Consider the following 26,875-nt stretch of genomic DNA (forward strand, 5'->3'; position numbering starts at 1 on the left):
AAATGTACTATATCCCAGCAAAAGCGGGATATTTTTAACATAATATTTACCCGCTATAGGCCAGAAAGTGTTGTTTTTGCATTTTGAAGAAAAGGTATTGTTTAATTATTTTTTTAAATATACTAAATATTTTTCAAATGAAGAAAAAACCTTCAGGTTTTACCTAAAAAGATCTGTTGCACAGTAAAAAGTTCAATAAGTGGCTTGATATTTATTTTTAATACATTGTTTTATATTTTAAATTTTTAAAAACGTTCTCCTAAAAAATCAAGTTATTTGATTTATGACGTTCTTGAAAGGAGTGAGCGACATGTATATGGTATATTAATGGCTTTATCGCTACAATTATTTCTTTTGGTTGATATTTTGGCTTTGTTGTGACTCGCTTGTGACATCATCTGTCCCGCGGCCTAGTGGTTTGTTTAGTGTCGAGTTTCGCTTCCGTCCTGGGTTCGATACCCGAGCAACTGTGCCTACAAAGTAACCCTATACCGCGACCACCGGGGAGACTCGATGCGTACCTTAGGGGTGGAGACTGGATCTACCCTTAAAACGATTGCGGGATGAAGAAATATAACCTGAATACGAATTTAGGATAAGAAAAAGTTATTTTAAATTTAATTTAAAACGTGGATAGTTTTTGCATTTGTAACATTTCTTGGTGGAACTGCATTTTATTAAATAAAATAACAACTTTGTAGTTTTCTCCACATAAATTTTATTTGACCAGCGACCAGCGAAAGAAGTAGAAACCGTTAACCTTAAAACGATTGCGGGATGAAGAAATATAACCTGAATACGAATTTAGGATAAGAAAAAGTTATTTTAAATTTAATTTAAAACGTGGATAGTTTTTGCATTTGTAACATTTCTTGGTGGAACTGCATTTTATTAAATAAAGTAACAACTTTGTAGTTTTCTCCACATAAATTTTATTTGACCAGCGACCAGCGAAAGAAGTAGAAACCGTTGAAATGCGAATACTTAGATGGTCAGCTGGAGTGTCCCTTAGAGACAAAATAATGGGTTCACGCATCCGTGGAAGCCTGGCTATAACAGGCATCAATAGTAAGGTATAGGAAAGGCAATTGGGATGGTATGGGCACATAGGACGCAGAGAACCTGATCATATTGTAAACCAGATGATCACCATGGATCTTCATCGAAAGACATCTAGAGGAAGAGCAAAAAATTCATGGATGCTGCAGAAAGATAACATGATTCGAGAGCATGGCCTAGGTGACATTGTATATGATAGAAGGACCTACAACCTGAGGACGAGGAGAGCTGATCTCAACAGTCTACAAAAATGATTAAGTTGGGAAAGAAGTTGTTCTATATACGAACTCAAAACCAAATAAAAAATATATATATAAATGTGGATAATTCAATATGCAGTAAGAGATTTTTTTTACATTTAATATTAAATAAACTTGGACTAATTCTGATCGAAGGGAGTAAAAACTTTGAATATGCCTTGCTTGCAAAAATGACTTGTCCATTAGGGGTTGGTAATAAATTGGGAGATTTATTACCAACCCCTAAACTCGCGAGCGGGGTAGGTAGGTACTGTTACACGTTGATTGAAACTTTATTGGTCTATGGGGAATTCACCAGGGGTTGCCAGTTGTCACACAAACAAAAATATATCTCGGCTGTCCAAATTTAAAACACAGTAAGGGACATTTTTTTTGTAATACGTTTTTTTGCATTTATGGACTAAGTAGACTCTACTTAGTTCGAAAATGCAAAAAAAAACATACTACAAAAAAAATGTTTCTTACTGTGTTTTAAACTTGGACAGCCGATCTACTTTAATCATAAATAGATTATAGTAAACGTAGGTGAATCGGTCACTTTTAAAATCAGCCAACTTAAATTCCCTACAAGTTTGATTCCAACTGGGTTGGAGTCCCAAAAATCTGAAATTAGACTACATAACACTCCCTCATACAATTGCGAAAGGACAATTTTGTATTTCATAATAGCAATCTCAAATTACCTCTTCTAACTAACTAACCATCACATCGCTATTTGCAGTGGTAGGCAAAGAGTATAGAACGCCTCACCAACCTGTATTTGCAAATAATCTTCGCCTCTTGTACGTTCATTAATTTCCTCTTACATACCCGTGGATTATTAGAATTCCTTAAAAATAAATCGGCTAATATTTACGTGTTTATGTTAAATATATTTTTAATGTGCATTTTTATTTTCTTTGAATCCTATTCACACCTAGATGGTGCATAGAGCTTGGATTTGAGATTTGATAAATGTAATAATAAAACCCTTATCCGCACCCCAATGGTGCATAGGGCACTGCGTCATATAACACAGTGTTATCTTGATCGCTTACACATGAAGGAAAGGTGATCAGCCCTGCACTTCTTGTACCAGTCCAGGGTGATATTAAATAACTATGAGAGCGAAAATCAACCATATTTATTTTGACCCCCCTGGGAATCGAACCCGGGACCTCCAGCACGGTAGCCAAGCGCGCTGACCATCACACTACGGAGGTGATGAAAACAAAAAAGTTTTTAAACGGTAGCTGGTAATAAAAATAATGTAGACATATACAAAACGAACTTTATAACGTCTATCTTTAATTAATCTTTCCATCAAACACGCAACAGGGAATAAAAACGGTATTACGGCATCGTATCCTATTAGAGCCACATCTTTCTCAATTCATATATCGCTCACTCCATTCAACAACGTCATAAGTATATCAAAAATAGTTAATTTTCAATTTTGCATGTTTTCAGAATGCTCAGAAAATGTACTATATCCCAGCGAAAAGAAAAAATATTGAACGGTAAGAAGTTTAAAAAATATTTGAAAAAACACTTTTCAGTAAATATTGTAAAAAAATATAGTTCTTGTACATATTTTTTTTTTAAATGCGCGTAGAAACACCTGTGGCCCTTCGCACAGCTGATCATTCAAAGAATTGTATATTTGCGAGTACCCCCATAGAACTTTTTTTAATATGTATTTTCAATTTTGAATATGTCTCAACTTGATATATCATTCTTCCCTTTTTAATGAACGAAGATGGAAGTCTGAGCATATCTAGTTAAAACACCTTTAAAATTGATACATCATCCGTATGGTGAATAATCCAGTGTCCAATATAATAAATAATCTTAAGTTATTTTTAATTATCGCTAGTTTAGCCTTCTAAAACTGCTTATTTAAAAAATAGGTCGATAATGGGTTGCTTCACCCTTTGTTGTATACTGTTATTTTTTATTCACTTTTGAGAGAAAAGTTTGCAAAAGTTGACCCTTACTGACTCTGCGTGCGCGCAGGCGAAAAGCTTTTACCTTGATTACTATAACCACACTCTCCCCTAATGGGGAGAGAACGAGACGCCACATACCGACACGGCGTGCCAGACAGGGACAAAAATATCGATTGCGTGACGCGTTGGGATCTCCAAGAAAGAAAGAGACAAAACGCAATTTCGTCAAAGGTTGAATGAAACAAAAGTGGCCAGGGAGTCGCTTACAAATTATCAAATATGAGTTTGGTAAATATCCCAATGCGATGCGATTTTAATGGTACGAATTGATATTGATGATGTTATGCAAAAATAAAACAGTATCCTGTACGATTACTAGGGATGGAGAGATTGATAATGATATGGAAAGCAAAGTGTACGCTGGAAACAGATTGAATGGTGCACTGAACAGTTATAGCTAATAAAAAAAATTCTAGAGAGATAAACTGCAAAAGGCAGTGCATAATGGAGTCCTGGTACAAATAACAATGTATGGAAGCGAAGCATGGAGATGACAAAAGAAGGATGACAGTAGACTGAATGCAGTCGAAATGCGATCCCTCAGACGAATACGATGGTCAGTTAGCTTGTTAACATAAAATGCATTTCCACCAAGAAATGTCAGAACAAGACTTTCATGTATATATTGTATGTATGTTTGTACCTGGTGAAGAGATAAGGCGTAGGACCCAGCAAATCTTGGTCACAACTGTCGTCAAGAAAAGGCGATTCAGTTGGCTTGGCCATGTACTCCGCATGCCTCCCGAGAGCCGCCATCAAGCTTGCCTCTTTTACAAGGCATCAGGTTCGCGCCGGCAGTTCTCGTCAGAACTTCGGGACGCGGATCTGACTTGGGAGGATACAAGGGAGCTGGCAGACGACAAAAAAGCCTGGAGACAGTTTGTGGACTCCATAATTTCCGCCTAGGGAGCGGATATGGTTTAATAAATATTTGTACCTGGTGTAATCTCTCTTGCAGTAGGTCTTCCCGTCGCGCACGAAGCACGTGCAGGACTCGTCCAGGAACTGGCGGCACTCCTGGCACTTGAGGCACGCCGCGTGCCACTCCAGGTCGGGCGCCACGCGCAGGATGTACTGGTCGTGGATCTGCCCGCCGCACCCCACGCACAGCGACAGCCGCAGCTTCTCTGCAACCAACCAAACACTCCATCAGTCCATCAGAACCCACCATCTACCCATATATATACTATGTAAGACCTTACTCCAAGCGCACAGAGACTGTCGGAGCTTCTATGCAACTAACCAAACACTCCATCAGTCCAACGGAACTCACCATCTACCCATGTATACTATGTAGGAACTTACTCCAAACGCACAGAGACAGCCAGAGCTTCTATGCAACCAACCAAACACTCCATCAGTCCAACAAACCCACTATCTACCCATGTATACTATGTAGAACCTTACGCACAGAGACAGCCAGAGCTTCTATGCAACCAACCAAACACTCCATCAATACAACGAAACCCAATCTGCCCATCCATACTATCAGATTAGTGTCATTGGAGATTTGCTGCCACAGGGGCGTGTTGGGGATTCATCGGTCGGAGGATGTAAGGAACAACGATGTATCAAGCAGGACTGGGGAGTCTAGTCAACCAACCAAATACTCCATCAATACAATGAAACCCAATCTACCCAGTATGTAAAATACTCCAGTAAGGATCTTGCATACATTAGAATAAAAAGGTATCTGCTGAATTAAAGCTTTCTTAAATTAACTATACATGGCTCCCGTGAACTCAAACACGAAGCATCATGAGATTTATGATATATCGTAGTCATACAGGAGAAAGCGACCAACTAACAAAACGTAAAATGTTCAGGAGGGCCATTTAAGTCACTTTTGCTTGGCTAGAAAATAAACATTAATGCAGTTGACCATTTTTAACCAGTAGATATATTATACTTCCAAGTTGAAATTCACTTTGGGACTTTTTCAGGGCAATATTAAGCTAGTAAGATATCAAATAGTCAATAATCACGTTTTTGTAAAAAATGCACTTGGTCGCTTTCTCCTGTATGACTACGATATGTATGAGCTATGATATAGGACATCACGGATCGCGTGGCAAAACTCAAATGGCAGTGGGCATGACATATAGCGAGACAGGACCCCACAAAATGGACCCCAAGAATTGGGAGACCTTGGGAGAGCAAAATAGGTGTTGGAAGACCCCAAAAGAGATGGTCTGAGGATGTTGTCGCTGTGGGGGGTAAAAACTGGCTGTAAGCAGCAACCGACCGGAGGAAATGGAAAGAAGGGGAAGAGGCCTATATCCAGCAGTGGAGGTCAGAGGGCTCATAAAGAAGAAGAAGTATGAGCAGTGTTTACCTTGCATTGTTAAAGTACTCGTATTGTTACCCGGATAAGATGATACTGACTCTAATGTATGGTGAAGTGAAGCATGGAGTTGGAAAATGAAAGTAGGTGGAATGCAGTCGGAAAGCGATTTCTCAGACGAATGTGCGGCAAAATGATGTATGATCACAGGTGGTCGAATGGTGAAAAAATGAAGGAATGCAAGGCTGAGATACGCATTATCGATACAATTAACAAAAGTGTGTTGAGATGGTTTGGACATGTGAATCAAATGAGTGAAGAAAGAACAATAAGAAACGAGGCGAATGTAGTTGGAAATAGAAGCGGAGGAAGACCGAGTAAAACTCGACACGATCGAGTGTTTCATATACTTGAAAGTGGTCAAATCGGAATTCGGAATAATCGGCAGGTATGTGTGAGGAGACGTGTGAACGTGGAAAAGACGAAAAATGTATGCAAAGACAGATTGGTGTGGCGTTCTATTCTCTCTGCTCAGATGGTTAGTCAGTCAGTTGGGAATCTTTACCTATCGAGGCCAATTTATTTAGACCCGCCCATGCTCCGTATGGGCGAGGCTTAACATGGACTCGCCCAGAACCGCGTGAAAAGCGAGTGTCATGCATGCATCACTCTCGCGCACATGGGAAATGACCCCACAACTTACGAGGAGAAGCGAGATGAAAGATTGCAACGAAATTACAAAAGAATAAAAAAATACAAAGGAGGCACGTGGATTTTTTTTGCATCATAAAAAAAGGACCTTATAATTTACTAATTTCTTAAATGCGTTGATGGCGCCGAGAACTCGCATGTGAAAAGGTGCCAATTAAAGGATATATCGTAGTCGTACAGGAGAAAGTGACCAACTAACAAAACGTAAAATATTCAGGAGGGCCATTTAAGTCACTTTTGCTTGGCAAGAAAATAAACATCAATGAAGTTAGTAATTTTTGACAAGTCAATATATTATGCTTCCAAGTTTAAAATCGGTATAGGATTTTTTCAGGTCAATATTAAGCTAGTAAGATATCAAATAGTAAATAATCACGTTTTTGTAAAAAATGCACTTGGTCACTTTCTCCTGTATGACTACGATACACACAACATCCGAAATTTGAGTCTTGTGTTTTTCAGTCATGGGTAGGATGGTAAATGTTACGCGTGTATAAAGTGAAACCAACACATGACAGGTCGTAAGCACCGTTAATACCCAGACATCCATATTCTTCTTCATCTTTGTTGTGATGTCAATATCTATTTCTTGTAACCCTTATCCGCACCCAATGGTGCATAGGGCACTGCATCGAATTGACGCAGTGTTATCTTGATCATTACTTACATGAAGGCAAGGTGATCATTCTTGCGCTTCAGGAACCAGACCAGGGTAATATTAAATAAATATTAGAGTGTAAAATCACTAATATTTATTTTCAATATGAAGACTAACTTTTTCACCATTTCTTCAAATTTACTTTGACGAGTGCTATGATATTGTAAACATTATTATCAAATACAGTAACGCTATTAAATTGGATAGATATTACAACAAAAGGACTGCCGAATCAATTAATGAAATGATTGATTGGTGAAAAATCAATTTAAAAAAAATCTTTAGATGTGCATAAGAAACCCTCATGGAATTGATAAAGTATCAAAAGAATAGCAAAAATACATTTTCATACCTACATTTTTCTTATACACTCTTATATAAACTCTTGCTTATAAAAGATAGGTATACCTACCTATTTATAATTTTAGATCCAAAAAACCTTATACAAAAAATGTGAACCATCAAAAGACTTACTTCCTTACTTATAACCCTTATCCGCACCCAATGGTGCATAGGGCACTGCATCGAATTGAAGCAGTGTTATCTTGATCATTACTTACATGAAAGCAAGGTGATCATTCTTGCGCTTCAGGAACCAGTCCAGGGTAATACTAAATAAATATTACAGTGTAAAAGACAGAGTGGTGTGGCGTTCTATTCTCTCTGCCTACTCCTGCGGGGAAGCGGCGTGATGGTTAGTTAGTTAGTAAAATTATCTAAAACGATCAAAGTTATAGCAATGATCCATTCAATGTATATAATTGTTAGGTAAATACATAAATGCATTCGACAATCTGTTCTGTTATTGTGATTTCCGTATTTTATGATCAAACCCAACTAACCATTGCATTATCGAGGTCAACGTCATAGTCTAGGCAAGAAAGACCAACTTTTTTGCCCAGAGACTATAACATGATTCATATAAGATTTATGTTTGCTTTATAAGACAAAAATATTTGACAATGTTAATATGTTGTCTCAACATAAATGAATATGGAAGTCTGGATATTTACAGGGCTAATGATATGTCATAGCTGGGTTAAAGTGATCACTTTGTACACGTGTTACCTTCACCATTATACCTACCCATGATGGACAACCATAATACACACTACTACACTACTACTAGTAGTGTGTATTATGGTTGTCCATCATGGGTAGGTATAATGGTGAAGGTAACACGTGTACAAAGTGATCACTTAATAATAATAATAAAAAAATAATTAATTAATTAATAATTATAAGTGACAACCATAATACAATTTTTAATAATATACATACATATGTATAAAAAACCCTTATCCGCACCAAATGGTGCATAGGGCACTGCTTCATATAAACGCAGTGTTATCTTGATCGTTTACACATGAAGGAAAGGTGATCAGCCCTCCGTTTCAGGTACCAGTCCAGGGTAATATAAAATAAATATTACAGTGAAAAAATCACTTATATTTATTTTACCCCCCTGGGAATCGAACCCAGGACCTCCAGAACGGTAGCTGAGCGTGCTGAATATATGTATATGTACATGATATGAATAATTCATACGTCGCATCATGTGCGTGTTTGCAGCAGTATCTATGGTTGATCTGATTAAGCATTATATTTAGCGGAGACCCTTTTAAATGTATTCGAGATCCTTACCAAATTATTGTACATACTGAGAGACGCCAAAAAAAAAATTTTTTTATGACGCTTATAATATTATATACCCAGTAATTTTATTTACAACTTTTTCGGTGTGTCCAAATCCTTGTTCACAAATCTGGGTTTCTCCACTTGGGAATTATATTTACATCTTGATATCTCAACATAGGTCGTAAATAAAATCTGTAAATACCAAAACTTTCATATTCTTCTTCGTTATTGGTTATTCCGAAACAGGTAGTAGGTAAGTTATGTTTTTAAGTGGAATTACACAAAGTGAACGATGAATGGTAAGAAGAGAGTTAAAGACTATTATCATAAATCGAAATTGTCTTTATTCCCAATATTTTTATCAAAATGTTTAGTAATCCGAACGACACACTTATAATTTCACTTAATCATTAATTGTGGAGATCCTCAACAAAACAAGTGGGAAAAGAAGCAGAGGAAGATCGAGAAAAACATGGCACGATCAGGTATGCCAAATACTTGAAAGTGGTCAGGTTAGGAGTCGTAACAATCGGCGGGTATGTATGAGGAGATGCATGAACGTGGAAGAGGCGAAGAATGTTTGCAAGGACAGAGTGTGTGGCGCTTTTCTCTCTGCCTACCCCTGCGGGGAAGCGGCGTGATGGTTAGTTAGTTAGTTAGTTTTGCTCAACAAAACGTTGCACTTCCTTCATAAATGATTTTAAGTAATCAGGAATTCTAGCTTGTAAAATCGTTACGTTTTGGTGCGATTTAATGATTTCATATTGGTTTAACACAGGATTGATGACGTTTTGTCGCAACTTTAATTAAGATTTCGATAGAATACAGTAAAGAGAACAGATTTGCTTTTAAAGAATTTTTTGGGCAATTTTGGAAATATAACTTTTTGGTGAGGACCTCCACAATAACACTTCAATAAATTCATCACGCTTATAAGCTTTTCCAAATTTATGACAGTTTTCGAAACTGACAAATTTCGTTTTACGAACGATTGGGCATCCTTGGTCTAGGGCCAATATCTAGTGGTCGGCAGTAAAGAAGTGTCGGGTAAGACAATAAGTGTAAAACGAAGGATGCTGCCGTCTGTATGTCTGGACCAAAGATAAGGATGGAGCCGGTAATGAATGTTCACTGTGGCGGCTCGTGGAAACATTCATTTTATTGAAGGTAGAGCGCGAGAAGGTTTGATTTTAATATCTGATTATATTCATTTTCAATTTCTAATTATTGGTAATAAAGTAAAGTGACATTGACAAGCATTATCTTTCAGCTAACTAAGACAAATTACTTATAGTATTCATGGTGTTACATGTGGGAATTATTAAAAAAATTACAAGGCAGTTTTTATTTAAATGTTGAAATAAATAAATACTTTTTAGTATAAATGAGAGTAGTCCGCCTCCGTAGTGTAATGGTCAGCACGCTCGGCTGCCGTACTGGAGGTCCCGAGTTCGATTCCCAGGGGGGGGTCAAATAAATATAAGTGATATTTTCACTCTTATGTTTAATCAATATTACTTTGGACTGGTACCGAAAGCGGAGGGCTGATCACCTTTCCTTCATGTGTTAACGATCAAGATCTGCGTTTATATGATGCAGTGCCCTATGCACCATTGGGGTGCGGGTAAGGGTTTGAATGAAAAATGAAGAAAAAAAATGAGAGACCGTGACAGTTTAATTTTAATGACCTGAAAATGTAATGATTATTCCGAAACCGGTAGTCATGGATTAATGTTTATTAAAGTGGTATTAAACATAGTGAACGATGAATGTTAAGGAGATTGTTAAATAAATACTATATTTTAAAATAAATACTGTATTTTCATGATACTGTTAATTACAACATTTTGAGTGTGTCCAAATACTTGTTCACAAAATCTGGATTATATCCAATTACAGGAGTTATTTTCATATTATTTTTTGACATCTCATCAAAGATGAAGAAGAATATGGAAGTCTGGGCATTTACGGGGCTGACGACCGTCATAGGCTTTACATCTCACCAATAGATGTCTCTAGTGAAGTTCTAGTGATTCAAGAACAAGGTTTCAAAATTGGTTCATATATATAGAACTACCAAGAATTTGAGTAGTGTGGTTGTCAATAATGGGTAGAATTGGTGAATGTTACAAGTGTGTAAAGTGATCATTTAAACCAGCCTATGACGGTCGTCAGCCCCGTAAATGCCCAGACTTCCATATTCTTCTCCATCTTTGATGAGATGTCAAAAAAGAATATACTGTTAATTGATGAAAACATGAAAAACATAAAACTTTACGTAAGTACTCATATTATATATATTTGTATTTACTCAATTGCCTTGATGTAAAGAAGTAAAGGTCAGTTCTCTAGAGAATTACAAACAACAGAAATCCGAATCCTTAGACGGTCACATGGAGTGCCCCTTAGAAACAAAATAAAGATTAAACTTTATATAATAAAACAACTTTGTTTTAACCACTTTTTAATGGTACACTTTTTCAACCGGTTTTGACAAGAACCTTGTCATCATTAAGGTAAATGCACTAATTCTAAAACATTGAAATACTCATGGTTAGGTTATACTTAATTACCCAATAATAAGGTTATATTAATTATTGAAAATCATTCAAGAAACAAAATAAAGAGTTTATTCATTCGTGGATGCCTGGGTGTAACTGGCTTCAATAGTAAGGTAGAAGAAAGGCAATTGAGATGGTATGGGCACATAGGACGTAGAGAACTTGAACATATTGTAAACCGGGCAATAGCCATGGATCTTCCACGAAAAACATCTAAAGGAAGACCGAAGAATTCATGGATGCTGCAGAAAGATAACATGATCCGACGTTGTCCGTGATAGAAAGACATAGGGCACTGCATTGTAGCGACGCAGTGTTAACTTGATCGTTAATTGCATGAAGGCAAGGTGATCAGCCCTGCACTTCTTGTACCAGTTCAGGGTGAAATTAAAAACATATAAGTGTGAAAATCACCCATATTAATTAATATATAATTTGACCCCCTCCGTAGTGTTTAGCACGCTCGGCTACCGTTCTGAAGGTCCCGAGTTCGATTCCCAGGGAGGGGTCAAATAAATATTAGTGATTTTTTCACTCTAATATTTATTCAATATTACCCTGGACTGGTACCTGAAGCGGAGGGCTGATCACCTTTCCTTCATGTATTTACGATCAAGGTAATACTGCGTTTATATGATGCAGTGCCCTATGCACCATTGGGGTGCGGGTAAGGGTTGGAGGGAGATTTTGACCCCCTTGGGAATCGAGCCCGGGACCTACAGCACGTCAGCTAAACACGCCAACCATTACATCACGGAGGCGGACATACCATAAATGTCTCCCCTTCTCCGTTTTATTCCTCATTACTGAGGGTTGTGACCCTTGTGAAAGCAATGACTCTTCTTCAGTTATCCCTTGACTGCGCTACACGTAGCGCTCCAACCACCGAGGTGCCTGCTGCTGCTGCCTTAACTTAATTGGTCCATCGTGTAGGGATCTTCCTGTCCCTCTCTTCTCCTTCAGGCTACCGATTACAACCGGTCGTTCCAGGCTATCGTCATTACCACGCGCAACGTATACAAAGAACTGGAGAATCCGTCGTGTACAGACATATATCGCTCACTCCTTTCAAGAACGTCATAAATCAAAAAGCTTGATTTTTCAGGAGAACGTTTTTAAAGTTTAAATAATATTATACAATGTATTAAAACTAAATATCAATCCACTTATTGAACTTTTTACTGTGCAACAGATCTTTTAAGATAAAACCTGAATGTTTTTTCTCCATTTAAAAAATATTAAGTTTATTTAAAAAAAATATTAAACAATACATTTTCTTCAAAATGCAAGAACAACACTTTCTGCCCTGTAGCGGGTAAATATTAAGTTAAAAATATGCCTCTTTTTCTGGGATATAGTACAATTTCTGGGCATTTCGAAAATATGCACAACTGAAAATTGACGATTTTTGATTTATGACGTTCTTGAAAGGAGTGAGCGATATGTAAAAATATGCATATGTAAAAATGTAGATGTAAGATAATGTAAACATGTGTACATATTGGCATTATATTTACATCCAAATCAGGAAACAAGGTTTTATTTAATACCTAACCGTATACAAATACTGAAATACTAAACGGCGTTATGTTGAAAAGATAATGTATGCAAATTTCATCACGTGCCGCCTTTGTAAGTGTTAGACAGAGACGTGCCTAATCTGGGAAATTTATTAAGGAGTAAAAGAGATAAAGCCATTGACAGCAAACGCGCATGACTGCGGGAGGGACGGAAATATGATTTTCCAGCATTTCACGCGCGTGGGAAAGAGACAGATGTAAAAAGTTGTATTTTAGTTAGGGAATTGCATCCAAATATGGATTTCATAAAAGAAAATACGGATTATTTTTAAGGGATTATAAAAAATGCATTCCTCTTACAATAGGCGGCAAAATCATATCTTTTATCGATAAAATTAAGAAAGGTGTGTTGAGATGGTTTGGGCATGTGAATCGAACGAGTGAAGAAAGAACAATAAAAAAATAAGAGGTGAATGTGGTTTTCAATAGAAGCAGAGGAAGACCGACGAAAACTTGGTATGATCATGTATTTTAAATACTTGAAAGTAGTCAATTCAGGAGTCGTACCTAACAATCGTCGGGTATGCATGAATGTGGAAGAGGCGAAGTTTGGCGACTAATGTGGATCGAATAAAAAATGGTAAATTTCACAGAATTCTTATTCCGGTTCAAAAGCTAAATAAAAGAAACTTCACCCATTTCTTAGCTGATGGCGCTATAATCGGCCGTATTTCCTAATGTATCGAAATTCGTACCGACATGTGAAAGGTCTGAGACCATTGCATATATGCAGGTATCAAAAATTAATGCAATATGTATGTTCGATGATGGGCAGAATGGTGAACGATACACAGGTTTATAAAGTGATCGCTTAAGACAGCCAAATGCCAGGTCGTAAGCCCTGGGATGCTTAGACTACCATCTTCTTTCATTAAAAAAAAACCATAGATGTTTCATATCAAGTTGAGGCATCTTTAAATTTGCAATTTTTTAATCTGAAAATGTTGCAAGAAAATGCGTAGGTAAGTAGGAATTGCACCAAAAACATATTTTCTATACATCATTTTGAGTATGTCCAAATACTTGTCACAAAATCGGGATTATCTCCAATTACAGAAGTTATTTTCATAATACTTTTTGACATCTCATCAAAGATGAAGAAGAATATGGAATTCTGGGCATTTACGGGGCTTTAATTAAAAAAGATCTTCTCTACATTTTCTGCTTGGTGTGGGCCTTGTGGCCTGTTTATAAGAGGGATTAGACTCCTGTGAAGTCGATTCCCAGCTGTCAATCCATCTCTTTAGTCGTCTACCTTGGGGTTAGCCGTCCAATAAGTCTGTATGGTCTATTCTCCTCACATGCGCATACCATTGTCTTCTTCGTTACCTTCCCCACCTAACGACGTCTTAGATCTAGCATATTTCCCTTACCCTGGTGTTCTTTATTCGGTCTCGTATTTTCTGTAAATATCTTTGCACCGTTCCGTGTCTATCTGCTGTGCTGGTCGGGGTTGTGGGCGTCTGTGTACCGGCCAGCGTCGGGTCGGAGTCGGATCTAGCTGACTAATTGAACTAAATACTTATCCCTTTCACTGCCTAAGCACCGGGGTACTTTTAGAAAATTTGGTGACGGATTTACAAACCTGTATTTATTTAGATTGGCAGTGACAGGTATATTGAAAGCTTTTAAATGTAAATTCACAGTAAAATTGGGATACAATTTTATATTGCTTCACATTTTCACATTTTCAATAAATTTCGCAACCTAGTTCCAAAAAAAATTTCTTAGCAAGAGCAGATCATCTTCTGTATCAGATCTGGGCATGCGGTGGGACAGCTTTCAATCTCTCGTAGACTCTTGCTAGATTAATCCTTAGAGTCTCAATTTCTGACACTCTTAGCGCGTTTTTTGTGTCTACGGTCTACGGTGTCCACTCTGCTTTCGGTGCCATATGTCAAGGGTCGCACACAAGTTTTGGATATCTTGATATTTAGATTTTTTGAAAAAAAAGGAATTTTAAAATAAAATAAAAATGCTATAAAATCACATTGCGTCTTAGTAAGTAACATAGGTAAGTACCCGCATTAATTTAATGTGAAGGAAAGACCTAAGGAATGGCACCATGAATTGATGAAGTGCTTATTACGAAATAATTAGCTACACATATATAAAGCGATATGAATGTTTTAATTATCGTATATCCATAAACGAACGAATTGCAATGCGGTCCGAACAAATGTCGGATACACAATATCCGTTAATTAGTATATGTTAATGGATGGCGGAGTTCGTAAATTCTTTAATTGGGTGCGTTATTCGCTCTGTAAATAATTATAGCCGACCAAGGCCCTAAATAGGTAGATATTCGGGCGACAGGACGCGAACAGGGAACCCCGCACTCACCAATGTCTCCCGACCAAGAATGCGAGGAATCTTCGCCAAAGATTCTTTTCGCCTTCGCCAATTACCGGGTGTTCACTATATTACTTAAACCTTTAAATTAAATTAGCGAAAATATAGTCCTCTTCAGGAGAAAGTAACCAAGTGCATTTTTTTGTACAAAAACGTGATTATTGACTACTTGACATCTTACTAGCTTAATGTTGACCTGGAAAAAAATCCCAAAGCGATTTTAAGTATAATATATTGACTTTTTAAAAATGACTAACCGCAGTGAAAACGATTAAATGGCCCTCCTGGATATTTTACGTTTTGTTAGCTGTCATTTTCTCCTGTACGACTACGATATATTAATTCCGCCATAATTAAATAACCAAACTTAATTTTAAATCAAATGATATTCGCCTACGTGGTACACTGGTTAGCGTGTTAAGTTACCGTGCTGGAGGTCCCGAGTGCGATTCCCAGGAGGGGTGAAAATATAAGTGATGGCAGTCTGTTCTACAAGTATGGGATTATTGTTTGGAGTTTTACGAGTATGTATTGCATTATAAAAAAATATTATTGTTGTCTAAACATCAATAATAAAAATAAAACTTAAAGTTCCGAGACAGACTCTCGTATAGGATATATTCAACAAATTTGAACTTATGACTGTTAAACAACTATATGCTAAAAGAATCCTTACATGTGCATTTAAGAATTACTCTCACATAACACAAGAAAGCACCTCTTAACAAAGCACACAACTCATAATTAACACTAATTATGGTAACTGCAAGATTTAAAACATAGAAACCTCTTTTGGTCAAAATAATTTTGATTATTTTGTAAAGATGTTGTACAACCTATTTCCACTATCCATAAAGTTTTCAAAAAAGGCTTACTAAATGTAAAAGAGCTATTTATATATGAAGTGTCGGGTCGTGGTCCCGTGGTTAGTGTCGCGGAATCTTGAGTCAAAGTTTCTCGGTTCGAACCCACTCTACCACAACTTGATACCTATTTCTAATAATGAGTCACTAAAACTCACAGAAATAGTATGAAATTGAAATATTTGTGTAAAAATATATATATATTTTTTTATATTGGAAGTGGGTAGATTTGAAATAGATCACATCATTCGTGATGTCATATTTGATTGCATGTCATGAACAATTTTCTTTCATAAATGTAGTTTTATAAATAAATATTGTAAATGTGCCCTCGGCACGATAAAACTAAGTCATTACTGTAATTTGTAATTATTTGCATGATGAAATAAATTTTAAAATACTCTTATAAAAACGTACCCTCTTAACTGTGTATGTAATTACGCTATATATTTATTTATAATCTAAAAAGAGTTCTCAAAAGTTCTAAAAAAAAGAGAATCTCAAAAACAGACGATTCCATGGGATATTTTGTATATTTAAAGCATTGATAACTTTGCAGTATTGTAATACAACATTCTCCTTATCATTCATTATACATATATAACATGATCAATTAAACCAGCTTATTGCAGGTCGTAAGCCTTGTAAATATCCAGATTTCCACATTCTTCTCTGTAAATTTTACAGTATTTCAAAACTAAATTTCATGTATGTAAATTGAATTTTTATGAATTTGAATAAAAAGCATGAAATAAGGCACTGCTCTAGCAATAAAGTAGTGATCGACTGTTTGATTCTTAGACTCAGTGCTGTTCCATATTAGGTATAAGTACCTATAATTCCATATTAAGAAACATTCATCTATCCATAATTACTACCGGGAGCTCTCACTACTTTTGGATTAAAAATAATTATATGAAAATATTGATTTTTTAACACTTTCTAGTCACACGGTGCCCGAGAGATATTTTCAAAAGAAAAAAATTGATTTAGTTCGAACAGCGATGGTGAATATTTTTGATACGTTCGGAGGATATTCTATATAAGGGATGGATCAATTATCTGCCATACGAACATGGTAAATAGGAGACCAATTTGGAATCCCTAATTTATAGATGGGAGATCGGTTTAATTGGTATAATATCTCTATGACCATCAAAAGGGCGATGTGATACAATGTTGATGAGAAAACTATCTACAGAGTAGCTTTTGTATTTTCTTCTTCAGTCATGTCTTCGTATCGTGTGTGTATATGTCGCTCACTCCTTTCAAGAACGTCAGAAATCAAAAATCGTGAATTTTTAGTTGTGCGTGATTTCGAAATGCCCATAAAATGTACTATATCCCAGCGAAAGAGGCATATTTTTAACTTAATATTTACCCGCTACAGGGCAGAAAGTGCTGTTATTGCATTTTGAATAAAAGGTATTATTGTTTAATATTTTTTTTTACATATTCTAAATATTTTTAAAATGGACAAAAAACCTTCCCGTTTTACCTAAAAGAAGAAGTGGCTTGATATTTATTTTTAATACATTATATTATATTTTTAAACATTAAAAACTTTCTCCTGGAAAATCGAGATTTTTTTCATTTATGACGTTCTTGAAAGGAGTGAGCGATGTGTGTAATGTGTCAATGTGAATGTTTGTGTGTGTGTGAGTGTGTTTGTTTGCGAATGAGTGTTTTTTTTTTAATATAATTTTTTGACATCTCATCAAAGATGAAGAAGAATATGGGAGTCTGGGAATTTACGGGGCTGACGACCGTCATAGGCTGGTTTACGTGATCACTTTACACACGTGTAACATTCACCAATTCTACCCATTATTGACAACCACACTACTCAAATTCTTGGAAGTTCTATGAACCAATTTAGAAACCTTGTTCTTGAATCACTAGAACTTCACTAGAGACATCTACCATATTGGTGAGATGTAAAGAAGCTTTTTATCAAGCAGAAACTCTTATATTAGTATGTGAGGTCCGAATCCTGGAATTACACACATGAGAAACGCCAGAAAATACCATTTTCATTTTTATTATTAAACTTATAAATTTTTTTAAAGTTTTTTTTTAAATATATCATGTATCTATGAGTGAAGATTGGCTTCAGGTTAATTGTTTAGTTGACTGTCTTGTATTTGTAGCTGTTTTCCTTTTAAAAAAATATATTTTTCATCTTCTTCAGTCATCTCTCCACTGCTGGATGAAGACAATCTCCATATTTTCCATGCTTCTCTTTCTTGGGCCGCTTTCGTCCATTTTTACAGCGATAGGAATTATGTTAAAAAACACTATCTGCGGGAAGGGTAATTTTACTGTTTCACTCGACTGGTGGTGTTGGGCGGGAAGGGTAATTTTACCCTTTCACTCGACTCGTCGTAAATTGCGTGTAAGTCATTTTTACCCATGACTTTTGCGGCATCTTTTGATCTCATATCGATGTATACAGTATGGTTAAATGTTATCACTTCTCTACAGAGATGTTTATCTCTATTAGAAGTGCGATCCGCCCGCTGATAATGTGTTAAAACTTATTATTTATTTTTTGAGTTGAACTTCTCCCTTTTTTTCGTCAAGTATTTCAAATCGTAGTCCGTATGTCCGCCTCCTTAGTGCAATGGTCAGCACGCTCGGCTACCGTTCTCGAGTTCCCGGGTTCGATTCCCAGGGGGGGTAAAATAAATATAAGTGATTTTTTCACTGTGATATTTATTCAATATTACCCTGGACTGGCACCTGAAGCGGAGGGCAGATCACCTTTCCTTCATGTGTTAACGATCAATATAACGCTGCGTTTATATGACATAGTGCCCTATGCACCATTGGGGTGCGGATAAGCGTTTTATATTTAATTTATTTATAAGTATTATATATTTCAAATACTTGAAAGTAGTCAGTTCAGGAGTCGTACCTAATAATCTTCGGATATGTATGAGGAGATGCATTAATGTGGAAGAGGCGAAGAATGTTTGCGAGGACAGAGTGATGTGGCGTTCGGTTAGTTAGTTAGTTGGTTAGCGATTATCCAAAATTATGTTTATTATTTTTCATCAATTTTCTCCACGGAGAACGCATTCTTCCCTCGAGACTGCGTATGGACCACGCATCTCCTTTAAAAGGCTCCGTACTTCGCTTGTTTGTTTAAAAAGGTTAAAAACACGAATAAAAGAACGTCGGCGTCGCTCAAATTTTGTTTTAAAAAATTGAATTTCGTTCAAAACGTTGGTCCGTCTGATGTTTGCTTTATAATGTTTGCTTTTGGCCCAAAGCCGGTATATATGCAAACAGAGCAAGAGGCGGCTTCGGTTGGTAAAGAATATAAAGCCCGCTTCATACGGAGGAGTCAGGTATATCGAAAAGTTCACCCAGGTAGGTACCTACTTTTGTATACCCATCAAACCTTATTACACTGGCCAACAACGATTTTGTAACTGAAATTTAGACTGATTTGGACTAAGTTAATCGTTCTTCTTCAAAGTCCAAATCGACGTGCCCCACGTAAAGTGCTCTAACTAAATTTTTGTCAATATTGAGATATTTATTGTATGTTATCAACTGACTGTTATTTTATTTATTGTTTCGGCATTAACTTTGTGGTAAGACATGTTACAATGATTAAAGAAAACACTTGTTTTTTACCACTTGAGTTTTATTATAGACTACATGTTTCAGAAGTTAAACTTCCATCATTCAAGTCTGTATAATAACACAGATTATTATACAGACCTGAATGATGGAGGTTTAACTTCTGAAACATGTAGCCTATAATAAAACTCAAGTGGTAAAAAACAAGTGTTTTCTTTAATCATTGTAACTGACTGTTATATATAAATATTTCATTCAAACCCTTATCCGCACCCCGATGGTGCATAGGGCACTGCATCATATAAACGCATCTTGACCGTTAACACATGAAGAAAAGGTGATCAGCCTTCCGTCTCAGGTGCCAGTCCAGGGTAATATGGAATAAATATTAGAGTGAAAAAATCACTTATATTTATTTGAACCCCCTGGGAAGAGAACCCGGGACCTCCAGAACGGTAGCCGAGCGCGCTGACCATTACACTACGGAGGCGGAAAAAATATAAACAGACAAAAATCTATAAACATAAACAGACAAAAAAAAGTTACGCCTAGTTTTCAGGCGTATAAGAAGCTATCTACATCGAATTTTCAAAATGAACTGAACTCCTAAAACGCTAACTACTTAATTTTGACAAAACATAAAGTTTTAAAACGATTTAATACATTATTTTATCGTGTTTTTGAATATATATATTACAAGTTTAGAATTTCAGAGAAAACTATTAATTAATAAATAAAATACGCTGAAAAAATCTTCTAAGCTCTCTCCTGTAAAGTAACAGATTTGCAGATAGAGTACTTTACGTAGGGGCCGTCGATATGGTGACAAGCTTGTATCACGTCAAGTTTTGATGTTACAGTAATATTATTGTTTGTATGGACCCCATACGTTGAAACCGTAATAGTGGTTGGTATTTAGACATGTTTTAGTCTAAGGTCTAAGGGATTCAAAAAAAGTATTGATAATTATGGAGTAACAGTGCAAATATATTAACTTATTAATATTGAATACACTGATAACACTCGCCTGGTTTTAATGAAAATTAACCTGTGATTTATCAGTATATTGGGTACTAAAAAAGATACCTAGTATAGTATTTTCAACCTGGTATAGTTGAACGGTGGCCAATTATTGACACGTTTGATAGTCGGAATTGACACAGCGCAGCACAATGTTGACGCAGTGTTTAGTTGACAGACCGAGTTGACACAGGCCCAGTTGACATAGGATTGGGAGATTTAGCACTTCCTACCGCGGCATACTTTGAACACTTATTTATAAAATATTTCAACACAAAAAAAGTACAATGCTTTTGTTATTTACGAGATACAACATGCCAATAGAAGATATGAACATTTCACTAGAAACAAAACATCGTGTGTGTCAGACTAGGTATTAATTATTTCTCGAATCACATGCAATCACAAGATTTTTGGTCCAAATCACATGTTATCATAACATTTTTGGTCTCAAATCAATGTAATCACATTTTTGGTCTAAATCATATGTAATCATAACATTTTGGGCCTCATATCATATGTAATCACAACATTTTTGGTCCAAATCATATGTAATCACAGCATTTTTGGTCCTAATCACATGTAATCACAGCGTTTTTGCCCAAATCACATGTAATCACAACATTTTTGGTCTCAAACCACATGTAATCACAACATTTTGGGTCTCAAATCACATGTAATCATAACATTTTTGGTCCAAATCACATGTAATGACAAAATTATTGGTCCAAATCACATGTAATCACAACATTTTGGGTCTCAAATCACATGTAATCATAACATTTTTGGTCCAAATCACATGTAATGACAAAATTACTGGTCCAAATCACATGTAATCACAACATTTTGTAAATAAACTAACTGGTCAAATTATAAGCTAAAATAATAAAAAAGGATATTTTCTAGCGTTTATCATGTTTATGATCCAGGATTCGGACTTCACATACAAATGAGAGGGTTTCTGCTCAATAAAAAGCTTCTATTATCTCACCAATAGATGACTCTAGTGAAATACTAGTGATTCAAGCACTATGTTTCGAAATTGAACCATATATATATTGAAGTTCCAAGAATTTGAGTAGCGCGGTTGACAATCAGGGGTAGAATTAGTGAATGTTACACGTGTGTAAAGTGTAAAGTGATCACTTAAACCAACCTATGATGGTCGTAATATTCTTAATAAATTGGTTAAAAGGGTCCCACTTTTCTATGAGATAATTAATAAGCAAATAAAAACAAATACCCTTTTTTTACAACATCTACATCCGGAAAATAATAATATAATAATGTTCTCTATGCATATCAGATGGAAGGATTAAAACCGCCTGGCCAGGGGACCCGTTTTTATGGCCTTTTGTTAATAAATATAATAAAAAAATGTAGGTAATAATAATGGTGAACGGTAGCTGGGGTAAGGAATTTATGGCACCTCCAATAAAATTAGGATTGATCTCGGATTTAATATCGTATTACGAGATGCTGCGTTTTGGTGTTCAAATAATATAATGCCGAACACCGATTTGAAATTCTTCAACGATTGTTATAGATCAAATCAGGTTTTACCCGGACGGCGTACGCTCAAAACGTGGTATGCCTACAACAAACATTATATCGCTCACTCCTTTCAACAACGCCATATTTAAAAAAAATACTTGATTTTTCAGGAGATCGTTTTTAAAGTTTAAGAATATAATAAACTGTATTAAAAATAAATGTCAAGCCACTTATTGAACTTTTTACCGTGCAACAGATATTTTTAGGTAAAAGCTGAAGGTTTTTTCTCCATTTGAATAATATTTAGTATATTTAAAAACATAATTAAACAATACCTTTTCTTCAAAATGCTAAAATAACACTTTCTGCCCTGTAGCGGGTAAATATTGACTTAAAAATACGCCGCTTTTGCTGGGATATAGTAGATTTTACGGGCATTCAGAAAATATGCACAACTGATAATTGACGATTTATGACGTTCTTGAAAGGAGTGAGCGAAATCTAAGATTTAATTTTTTTTTTATTAAGCACCGAAAATTCTTATAATCTGATGTGACGCGTGTTCACACAAAAATTTCGAAAGCGAGTCAAAACAGCTATAATTTTAGGACGATAGGTTGGTAAAATGTCTTAAAAAGAATAAACCGATTGAAAATCCTGGATGAGGAATTGACGAGCTACTTGCTTTAAAAGTTATGTTTAAATTTTCTTATGATAATTTTTTTAAATCTCAACAAAGATGAAGAAGACTATGGAAGTGTGGGCATTTATTTTTGTAGTATATTTTTAATATTTTTAAACATAATTTCATTTATTGATTCGGCAATCATTTTGTAGTAATATCTATCCATTTTTAATTTAAGTTTTACTTAGTAAATACCATTCCGCATCATTTTCAAACACCGTATGTGAAGCTTAGTGTAAATTTTAGAGTGTCCTTGGGACGTTGAAGGATGAAGAAGGGGCAGGATCTGATTTATAAATTTTTATTTATTTATAATTTTTTTAATACAGTAATATTTTATACTAATCCGAAAACAGTAGTAGTGAAGTAAAGTTTTGAAGTGGTATTACACAAAGTGTACGATTAATGAAAAGGAAAATGTTATATTACCATACCACAAAGTCAACAATTATAAATTTTAATATAACTACAAAATACACCTTAGGTTAGGTTACTTTTCCCCATCCAGGCCATAATCACCCACGAACGAGTGACGGCATAACAAAATGTTACGTGCAAAACCATTTTTTTCCTTTTTGAAACTAAATGGAGTTACGGCGCTTTGCGCGGACTGGGCCGTCGGAAGCCGGCAGAGTATTAATAAAATGAACAACGTAAATCGTAGCCTAATGGTGAAATCTGACGAGATTTGGGATTATACGCGATTTGACACGGTGATAGGTGACGGCTGTTTCGCCGGCTAGAGCCATTGGAAGTATAAATTTATTGGCTTGTATAATATGTGGGGTTTTGACCTTAGAGAGACAACCAAAATACGTATAGGTACACACACACACATGTATTTTTATATACACACACTATATATGTATATATATATATATATATATATATATATATATATATATATATATATATATATATATATATATATATATATATCTATATCTATATATATATATATGTATATATATATATATATATATATATATATATATATATATATATATATATATATATATATATATATATATATATATATATGTATATATATATATATATATATATATATATATATATATATATATATATATATATATATATATATATATATATATATATATATATATATATATATATATATATAAATATATATATATATAAATATATATATATATATATATATATATATATATATATATATATATATATATGTATATATATATATATGTATATATATATATATATATATATATATTTATATATATATATATATATATATATATATATATATACTTCATACTTTCATACTTATAACCCTTATCCGCACCCAATGGTGCATAGGGCACTGCATCGAATTGACGCATTGTTATCTTGATCATTACTTACATGAAGGCAAGGTGATCACTCTTGCGCTTCAGGAACCAGTCCAGGGTAATATTAAATAAATATTACAGTGTAAAATCACTAATATTTATTTTCACCCCCCCCTGGGAATCGAACCCGGGACCTCCAGCACGGTAGCTAAACACGCTGACCAATACACCACGGAGGCGGACAAATATATATATATATATATATATATATATATATATATATATATATATATATATATATATATATATATATATATATATATATATATATATATATATATATATATATATATATATATATATATATATATATATATATGTAAATAATGGATAAAATTACAGTGAACGCTGTTGAAATGCGCTCCCTCAGAGGAATGTGTGGAAAATCATTGAAAAGATATAAGACAGAAACGTAAGGCTGAACAAGGAATAATTCAAAATATTAGGAAGAGTTTTTTAAGGTGGTATGGACTTGCGGAGCGAATGGATGGCGAGAGAATGACTAAGAAAATATATGTGGCGAATGTGAGCGCGAAAACAGAACGAGGACGGCCGAAAAAGACTTGGCACGATCAGATTAATCAGAACGTAAAATCTGGTGGTGTCAAAAAGTCTGCGTAAACGGAGGGCATGTATGACTAGATGTATGGATGTGAAGGAGGCTAGGAGTGTATGTAAGGACAGAAAGTGTGGCGTTTCTTTTTTGCTTACCCCTGCGGGGAAACAGCGTGATGTTAGTATATATAATTCTTCTTCAAACCCTTAACCGCACCCTAATGGTGCATAGGGCACTGCATCATATAAACGCAGCGTTATCTTGATCGTTAACACATGAAGGAAAGGTGATCAGCCCTCCGCTTCATATACTAGTCCAGGGTAATATTGATAAAATATTAGAGTGAAAAATCTTTTTGAACAAATTTATTTGAACCCCCCCCCCTCCCTATTTGATTTGTATGTATGGTTAATGTTACACAAGTATAAAGTGATCGCTTAAACCAGCTTATGACAGGTCCTAACAACGTGACAATCGTGTAAATACCCCGATTTCCATACCTTCTTCATCTATGTTGTGAAATCTCAAAATATTGTGACATTAAAAATTTAATTTTTGACAGATTAACATAAATTTTATATTTATGTAAATAGCGTGGCCCGCTTTTCCTTGTAACCGCAAGCGTTTCAATATAAAATACGGTAGCGGTTGTCTATTGGTTATAGCAATTAGCAGCCATTCATGGAGTTTAGGGTTCTACTCCGAGCGGAGGTAATGTTTGTATTTCTCGGTAAAATCAGGTAGGTAAATGTCACAAAAACAATTCTCGGTAAAGAATAGAGTCAGCATTTTGCGAAGCGTATTAAGCTTTCAAAACAACCTGTGATTAACATACTTATTTATATATTGAAAACATCATGTAAATTTTAATATGTAGAATAAGTATAGTATATAAAATTAAGAAAGGTGTGTTGAGATGGTTTGGACACGTAGAACGAATGAGTGAGGAAAGAACGGTAAAACAAATTTATGAGGCGAATGTAGTTGAAAAAAGGAGCAGAGGATGACCGAGAAGAACATGACACGATCAGATATGCCAAATACTTTAAATTTGTTTTACCGTTCTTTCCTCACTCATTCGTTCTACATGTCCAAACCATCTCAACACACCTTTCTTAATTTTATCGATAATGCTTATCTCAGCTTTGCATTCCTTCCTTATTTCACTATTCGCACATCTATCATACATCGTTTTGTCGCACATTCTTCTGAGAGATTACATTTCGACTGCATTCAGTCTACTTTCATCCTTCTCTTGCCAACTCCATGTTTCACTTCACACTTGTTGTTAGGACTCCGCTGTGCACTGCCAGTTTAGCTTCCGCTGATGAGGTTTTTATTTGCTATAACTGATTCCAGTGCACCATTCAGTTTGTTCCCAGCATTCAATCTCCTTTCTTTGTCTTTATCAATCTTTCCATCCCTAGAAAACATACTACCCAAATACACAAATACAGGTTAGGAGTCGTAATAATCGGCGGGTATGTATGAGGAGATGCATATATGATGATATACATACTTAATGGTGTCATAGGCCTCTAAGTATTTTCACTCTGATAACAAAACATCTTATTATACAATATACATACGTATAGTAAATATATTATAGTTTTCGGAGTCGTAAAATAACATACAGTAACATTCCAGTAGCCACGAAATATAAAATAATGATTTACAACCGATTTTTATATATTTTTAAACACGTGCAGGTGTTGTTATGAGCAGAGCATGAATCTCGGATGCCTAAATTAATAACGCAACACGCGATGTTCTCGTCATAAATTAGGGCCGACATTGTATTGTATAAATCGGACGATGACAGTAATGGGGTAACTCTCAAGAATGCAGAAACGCGGTTAAATACTATGATATCTCAAACAAGTTCATTTGCTTATAACGTTCATCTTCGTTCGTCAGAAATCTTCATTTGTGTAAAACGTGCATCTTTATTCTTGAAAAATCTTATTTTGCTTAAAACGTTCATCTTCGTTTGTCAAAATATTAATTCGTATAAAACGTTCATCTTCGTTTGTCAAAATATTAATTCGTACATAACGTTCATCTATGTTTGTCAAAATATTAATTCGCATAAAACGTTCATCTTCGTTTGTCAAAATATTAATTCGTATAAAACGTTCATCTATGTTTGTCAAAATATTAATTCGCATAAAACGTTCATCTTCGTTTGTCAAAATATTA

At 35.2% G+C, this 26,875-nt stretch overlaps 1 protein-coding gene across 2 annotated transcripts in view; it reads right to left on the bottom strand.

Moving 5' to 3' along the window:
* The window catches only part of tup (LIM1_Isl and LIM2_Isl domain-containing protein tup), an 81,421-nt gene that overhangs the window by 22,672 nt on the left and 31,874 nt on the right, over positions 1-26,875 (bottom strand). For both annotated transcript variants that reach the window (XM_088263957.1, XM_088263956.1), the window contains exon 3: positions 4,245-4,434. In XM_088263957.1, coding sequence (XP_088120083.1) covers positions 4,245-4,434 — 190 coding nt within the window. The remainder of the gene's footprint in view (positions 1-4,244; positions 4,435-26,875) is intronic.

Source organism: Brachycentrus maculatus, unplaced genomic scaffold (genome assembly GCF_059751285.1).
Source record: "Brachycentrus maculatus isolate JH-2025_06_01 unplaced genomic scaffold, ASM5975128v1 h1tg000211l, whole genome shotgun sequence".
NCBI classification, from domain to species: domain Eukaryota; kingdom Metazoa; phylum Arthropoda; class Insecta; order Trichoptera; family Brachycentridae; genus Brachycentrus; species Brachycentrus maculatus.